The 8,397-nt window shown below is 34.6% G+C and overlaps 1 protein-coding gene across 1 annotated transcript; it reads right to left on the bottom strand.

Annotated features, from left to right (window-relative positions):
• Positions 1 to 4,484: 4,484 nt before the first annotated feature.
• LOC145677907 (uncharacterized) lies at positions 4,485 to 6,141 on the bottom strand (the record flags this gene model as incomplete). Its single annotated transcript, XM_081748173.1, is given in 1 exon segment — positions 4,485 to 6,141. A coding segment is annotated over 1 exon segment (629 nt), but the record flags the coding sequence as incomplete, so codon positions are not given.
• Positions 6,142 to 8,397: the final 2,256 nt, after the last annotated feature.

The following is an 8,397-nucleotide window of genomic DNA, read 5'->3' on the forward strand; positions in this document are numbered from 1 at the left end:
TTTTTTTTTTTTTTTTTTTTTTTTTTTTTTTTTTTTTTTTTTTTTTTTTTGTCTTGGTCAAAGAAGTTTGCCGCCACCTCTTTTGACCAATTCTTCATCTCCACCTTCACTTGCTTGTCAGTTGAAAATTTTTCCGACTCATGTGCATCTTCACGGAGGTGAACAGATGATAGTCTGGCGGAATGTCCGAATCAATCAAAATCGACCATCTTCCATGTTTTTGCTCATCGTGCACATCAGTACGATCGTTTTTAAATTCACGACACCATTTAAACACACTCGTACAATTCATAATTCCTTCGCCATAAACTGATTTGATCTCGCTAAAAACTTCAGATGAAGATTTTTCCCTTCACAACGAGATAACGGATAACGCTGTGAATCTCGCACTTGGCGGCAAATTTTATCAACATCTTTAACTGGAGACGTTACTGTGGCCACAGTTTTGATCGTACTGACGCGTGATTGGGCTCGCTGGAAAGGATAGGCACTAAGCTACACGGCAATGTGACCAACATAGCAATAACAAATTCTCTCTGCCCGCAAGAACCCTAGTACACTTATTTTGTGGATGTGCCTCGTAATTATTAGATTTTAACTAAATTACTTTAATGCTCATAAAGCAATGCAAAAGAACTTGTGAGTTTGGGTCGGCAAATTGTTACAGAACCAATGGTGGCGGTCCTAGCGTCAGTAAAAGAAAAATGGGGGTCGATACAGGAAAAAAGCATAGTAAGTGTGGTGCCATGGAAAGGAAAAGAAATGTTGTGCAAGTGCAAACCACTTCTCAAACTACTCCATTTTGAATCATGAGAGTGATATTACAACTGGACAGGACTTCCGTCACATTAGTGCTGAGAGTAAGAAGTATATTGATTGCGAATTTTTGGGAGGTGATGGGTCAATTCCTTAACCACCACAATATCCAGATTTCAGTCTTCTAGATTTCTTTGACAGCACATTACGGACATGGTGTATTCTAGCCAAACGATGGATTATCTCCACAAAGTATGGGACCGTATTCGGAATGGTATTGCTTCTGTAATCCCTTAGATTCTACACAATACATGGAGAGACTGACTGACTGAACGGGGAATGTTTTCCGTGAAACAAATATAGCTCATGTGGAACTATATTGACCTGAAACTGTTTCCAGTAATAAATTTTAATGAGTTTGCTTTTTCATATCATATTAAAATAATACACTTTTATAAACTGAGTCCCACTCCAAAAACCTTGTATATTCAACATCTCTATTACATTATAGCCCAATTAATCACTCGACGCACAATATTTTCTGTACATTTTATTATATTACCGTACTAGTTCAAAAGACTTCCAAGATTGAAAAAAAAAAAAAAAAAAAAAACCTTCAACACACTAATGATACCATTATCCGATAAGCATGAGGAATATACAAAGGAGAATTAAAAACTAAAGTGAGTTTAACTGTACAACCCAGTGTTTTGCATGTGTGTAGTTATAACTTTTATACGTAGTAGGTGTTGAGGTGTAATACGTCTGGCAGCCACCAGAGCACAGCACGTTCTTTCTACCAATGACTAGGTTTATCAAAACATAACGCAGCAACTAGGACATTACACAATAATTGAAATGCATAGTGTCATTCAATCCTTGTGTTCTATGGAGAATAAACCTACAGAAATTCAACAAGAACTGATATGAGAACTGTGGATAAAATGTGATAACACGTATAAAAAGTATGTGACGGATGAAGAAAAAAGTGGAAGATCAATCTCTGGATATCCTCAAACACCCTATGTACAGTCCTGATCTAACCCATTCTGACTACCATAGCAGGAACACATCCGCTGATAACGTTTCAACACATTTGAAACAGTGCCAAGATGCTTCAGTTACCTAACTCACGAGTTTAGAACAAGAATTTTTTACAAGCAATATGAAAAAAATTGCTCTTCCAATGAAATATATGTCAGGATCCCAGTGACGACTATGTACAATTTTAGTGTTATACCATATGACTAACATAGTACAATTTTATATTTGTACTTTTTCACCTGTAGGAATAAATTCAATGTTCACCTTACTTTTTGATTCTCCCTTGTATAAGTCTTTAATTTAATAATTTGTACAAACTATCATTTGATTTATTTTTATCAACGAAAAATAACGGAATTCCTTGTTGAGAATCGCTCTTGATTACTTGCAACTTGAAGTGATAACGAGACTTCTGTAAACCTTACATGTCGTTTGAAATACAGAGTTTTAACTACACTCCCTGAAAACGAACCATTCTCCATATTATGTTATGGATTTTGTTTTACCCAACTATCCTATAAATAAATAAATATTTTATTTTAAATTGTGTAGTGCTTTTAACATTTTCCTTATATTTCATTCCCTTTAGCTTCTGTGAGCTTCTTCGAAGGAATAAATTCCTCTCTTCTACACGTTATTTTCTGTACGAAAGTTAAGAAGAGATGCTCCTTTAGTCCAAAATTTGTATAGAATGAGATTTAATTTGCAAAACCATTGGAAAAAAACTTACGAACAGTTTTGGAAGGTGTGGTTCTATTGTAATCTCTGTTGTTTAAATATAGCCAAATTTTCTTGACAGTTTAAGTTTGTTAGACATGAAAGGCATAGTTTTCTTTTTGCAGCACTTTGGCCACAAATTAATGATATATTCCACTGCTTGTCAATACTACCTTTATCTAAGTTTAATTTTGGTTTCTTAGTTCTGATGTAAGATTCGTAGACAAGTTTTTTCTAACAGCGAGGTTTGATGTAGGATGTTAATTTTACTAATGGAGTATTTTGACTCACTTAAATGTTTGAATAATCTGGAAATTGCTGATTTCTCACCCTTCGAGTCCATGGTATGTTCTTTTATCGTGGTTCTCGTGTATTTTTTGTCACACCAAAATACAAATGAGGAAAGTTCAAGATTTGACCTCGACAAATTCGTTCCTTTGACCAAGCTCACACTAGTAAAAGTAAGTGATATATAAAGATCACGTGAGTTACGGTAAAACTTTTATTCATCTATATATTGTCTCACAAAAGCAACAACTTCACACGTTGTTCACCGGTATAGTGTTCTCATTTAAAAGAAACGAAATAATCTGCTGGCTTCTACATAAGGTTCAATTCTGTTAATTGTAAATAACATATTAATACGTAAGTATTTCACTGAAAGATTCATTTGTTTATAAAAATGTATCTAATGTTCATTTTGCTTATGGATAAAATACTGTAAAGTGAATCATAATAATAAAAGAAAAGTCCAAACTCAAAAACATGAAAACCTGTAGATTTATTTTTCATTATCGATGCGTAGCTACAGGAAAAGGGAAAGGGCTCCACTGTCTCCCTTGTTGAATAGCTGTCCCGTGGACCATTTTATATATATTCTATTCCCTTTACAACAGGGACAGTTTGAGAATAAAGGTTACCAATTGAGTAGAAAAATAACAGCTTCCTTTATATATATATACACACACACATATTCCTCCCTTCCTTGACTTTGGTGCTAATTACGGTTCTATGTAGGTATAGTAGGCATTAGACAGAGGAATACTCGTTACGGAAAACCCTGTAGTTTATGAAAGATCATTGCAATTACGGTGCAAAAGTATTGTCCCTTACATACTTTTAAACACGTCATGATTCGTGATTTTCTGACAGACATGGATATTTCATGATTTTATAAAATTCAATTACTAATCAAACACGTGCGAATATGATTGACGTAGTTATACAAAACTTTGTTAACAGCTAATATATGAGAACGAAACTGAAGATCTACAGAGCTGAAATTAAAATATTACACTTTTTTCTCTCTTTCTGCTGCGTAATTATCAATGTTTTTTTCATAATTCTTAAAACAAAAAATTTCATTTCAGCTCTACATAAATAATGAATATATATACATACATACATACGTACAAACACACATAAAGACATTCATATAATAATAATAATAATAAACCTAATAATAAACACTTTACAAATCGGATTCGTTAACTTCCTTTGAAATGCAACAATATGTATATATATACACACACACAAACATTTGAAAAAAAATTATATACTCTCGTTATTTCCACATTAGGTGAAATTGTTAATTTTTTTACATTTTGTTTCTCTTGACTATCATATCGAGAACCAACATTTAAAAAAAAAAAAAAAAAACTTCCTAAAACTAGGCTGCCATGCTGCAAAAAACTTGTAGCTGTCATTAAAAATAATCTTGCAACCCTACAATATTTCTCCATGTAAACATAGTCTTGAAACAAGGGATATGCAACATTTTTTTTTTTCACCTTGCAAGGAGTCAAATCATGTGCAACTGTCTGGATCGTCTTGGTTGCTACCTGCTATCGCCCTCCCACTGACATAAAAAAGAAAAAAGTTTCGCCGCTTCCGAAACGACGGATTCTTTTGGACGAGGAGAGGAAGCGCGCCAAAATGATGAGGAGGTTCACTATTTGTCCACTAGAGTGCAGTGCTGCTAGGATGGATATATCTTTCTTGCTTTCAGAAAGCTGTACTGTGTAAACAGTAAATAGATGGAGTTGCAATATTTTTAATGACCGCTACAAGATTCTTGCAGAATGGCAACCTAGCTCAAGAGGAACATAAAGCTTATTAAAACTCTTGGAGGGTGCGTATTTGCTTCAATCTTGACAACTACTTATAAACTAACAACATCCTAATCTCTCTCTCTCTCTTCAAAATGAAGCAGGAAATAATATTATTTATAAATGTCAGTCCTTGTTTCTTATTTGTATATATTCTAGTTATAATAACTATTGGCACTTTGATTTTCAAGCATACTAAACACTACTTTCTTCTTTCGCCATTTCTTGTGAACTATTTCGTCTACAGAAATCACACGATGATTCAAACTATACAATCGGAACCATTTTTACTTCATGACTATGATCAATTGAGCAACACAGTTTTGCTATTCATTGGTATGCAATGCCCTTCTTTTTTTACAAAAAAATTCAGTTTTCTCTTATATCACTGATGACTAAGCTGGGATCTCCATTAGTCAACATTTCTTAACAAAAAATACACAAGGTTTTTTATCTTACTACAATTTACACTAGATTCTAAGAAAGGAAAAAAAAAAGTGAATTCATACAATACACTGACCTAATGCCAAAAAAAAAAAAAAAATACACTTACAAAAGAATAATGCAAGTTGTACAAAGAATACGATTAGTAGGAACAAAAAAATATATAGATTATCAATTGTTTCTTTTTTTTTAAATATAAAGAACACAAAACATCAGTGCGTGCTTCCAAGGTTTCGTTTCTACATATATATTGTATATATAATTCATTGTTCTGTACTGTAAAAAACATCAAAGAATTGATGGAATTAAATTATGATAAGTGTATCGGTGAAAAATACCAGCGACAAATAATAGCTAACCGTTTACCTGGCACATATCAAGGAAAAGTAAATACAATAAGCTCGTTCTTGATTCTTTGGTTTTTCTTCTGACCACAGCAAGTTTTATTGTTGCTGTTCTTGTTGTTCTGACGGTTGTTTAGGTGGCGAATTCGCCACTGGTTGCTGTGGTGCTGGCGGCATCGGTTCATCATCATCCTTCATGATAATCTCAACAGGAACCTGAGTCATCGGCTGATTTTCATTCTCCCGAATCATCATCTGAACCGGAGTCACCTCCAAGGATCGACCTTCTTCTTTCATGAACAGAGGAATCATCTGAACACTTTCGTGCGCGTTCTTCTTCACCACTTTCTGCTTTTGACTCTTGCGCAATCGAGCTTCTTTGGGGCTGTAATAATAACCAGGATACTTTTTCTTGTGGTCCTGATCCGCCTGGCGGGAAAGTGCATAGTAGGCCTCTTTGGTGTCATTGGGTAACGTTTTCCACATGGCCCCTAGACGAACGCTGATCTCCTTGTTACTTTCGCTAGGGTACTGAATGGCCAGTTTCCGCCGCCATTCGTTGGCGAAAATCATAAATGCATTCGGAGGTCGAGGGATTTTGGCATCGGACTGAGAAGTGGACACGTTGACCATGTGATCTGACGAGTTCTCCTGACTAGTACCAGGGACGATTGGCATAAACAGATGAGAGGCCAATAAGTCCCCAGGGGAGCTGTTTTTCACATCTGCAAAAGAACGAAGTATTGAAATATAAAGCGGAAAACAAATAATGTAAAATACAGAGTATTCCATAAGTCAGTTACCTTATTTAACTTGAGAAAGAAAAGGTTAATTTTAAAAAAAACAGAACAAAGCAAACATTTATAATTATAATCTGTGTTACAGTTTCGGCAAATATACCATTACCTTCATCAGGCTCATGCTGCCAGATAATGGCCTGGTGGCATGTCTGACGAAGGCAATGATATTGTCACGGACGCTATTTAACATAATTATTAAACTTTTACCGTGATTGTATTTTTAGCTCATTACTCTTCAAATGGCTTTCAAAGAACATTGAACGGAAATGTTGGATATTTCAAAACTCAATTGTGATTAATTAATGAATTCTTTATCTGTAAAAACTGCAATGTAATTCCGTCTTTGAAATGGCTGACAAGCACTGAAATCCTCTACCTTTTACAAGTTATCGTCTAAGTTCATGCATTGACAAATATGATGATAGAAGTAGATTCATAGGTACACGTACTTAGGATTTGACCACCAATACAGGAAGTCCATGACCTCAATTTGGGTCACGAAAGAAAACTACTCCGCTTTCCGAAGTCAGGACTAGTTGTGACGAAACTCGAGGATAAGGACATAGTACTGGAGCCGGAACCATACCTAATTGATCTACTTGGATTGGGAACGTATTCTATCAATCATCTATTCTCTATATAAATAGTCTGAGGTATGTATCTGTTTCATATTTGTCAATGCCTAGTCATGAGTCAGTGCTTCGGAAGTTCAAACAGACACGACCAAAAGTAAAATTAAACACATTAAAAACATTCCCCCAAAATCCTATTCTTTCATTTCAATAGAAAAGAATGTTCATAAATATTAGTGTACGAAATTATCGATGTCTAGATTTCTAAGAAAAAAAAAAATGGTTATTGCTACGATTACGATACTTCTCGCGTACGTCTCTTTCTCTGTAAATCATCTGATAACACACAGCGTAACCGCAGATATATTACTGAAACTGTAACACGGATGCAAATACCGTGTGCATAGTTTTTCTCGACATTCTCCCGTTTCCTCCTACTTTCCTCGTTCCATCTCAACATCACTGTCTGCCTTAGCCTCGGTGCATAATTATCAGACGTTCAACTCAAAAAAGTACCACAGATTAGTAATACGTGTTTGCTTTGGTTTTCATATAAGTTATACATAGTTGTGAAGCTAGAATGAACATTATCCAGAAAGAAAAGCTATATCAACTCTAAGATAAACAACTCAAAAATTCCGTTATTACCTTTTACTACAAAGCTGTATTTTAATCACACAGTTTTAGAGTGCGCTGACACCTCTAACAGGGTGTCTACTAAAATTCCAAAATGAAATTTTGTGACTTTTTCGTGACCTTTTCTTTCCCAAACCATAAATTTAGTAACATTTTCAAAAGCAAATTTGGGTGCGAATTGAGCCGAATTTTCATGCATGCGATAGAAGAGTGCTTTGCTTGCGATTTGATAGCGTCTAAAGCCGACCATAGACATTTTTAGTGGTGAATTTTGACGTTTTATAGAACAAAATTTTCCAGTCTATACTTATATTTGTACAGATGAAAAAATCGTGACCTAAAAGCTAAATTTCGTGACTTTTTGTTGACCTTCATGACCGTTTTTTGATTTCGTGACTTTTTCATGATTTTCGGACTTTCGTGACCGATAGACACCCTGTCTAACATCCGAGTCAAAAGAGTACGATCAGGAAAACGTGTATAAATGCCACCAATTTAATGGTGATGAAATACGAAGGGGCAGCAAAAAGTTCGTGCAGTCAAAAAAATTTTACACGTATAACCAGCTAACATTCTATGATCCATCAATACTGACACAAACAAATAAATAAAAACGTTAGAAATATTGTGTACTGAACAAGAAAACTACAGAATTCGCAGAATTACGGATAAATTGTGTCTTCACTCTTTTTCATTCATCTTTTGTTAAATATTACATTTCTAGCGCATCCTTCCTAAATACAGCTATGTAAACTAAAAATGTAAATAGTACATTTATTCAGTGTGGTGTCAAAGTAAATTTATACTCTTTTTTACGTGTTTTACAGTCTGGAAATTTCAAAATGCAGAAACAATAACGCGGAAGTGAAAAGAAACCTTCTGAACTGACTCCCTCCACGATATTAAACTTACAGGATAACAAACAAATCCGGATGTCCACGAACTATTAACATTGACCAAAATTATATACGACTAG

Source organism: Thermobia domestica, unplaced genomic scaffold (assembly GCF_964235325.1).
Source record: "Thermobia domestica unplaced genomic scaffold, izTheDome1.hap1.1 HAP1_SCAFFOLD_1587, whole genome shotgun sequence".
NCBI lineage: Eukaryota > Metazoa > Arthropoda > Insecta > Zygentoma > Lepismatidae > Thermobia > Thermobia domestica.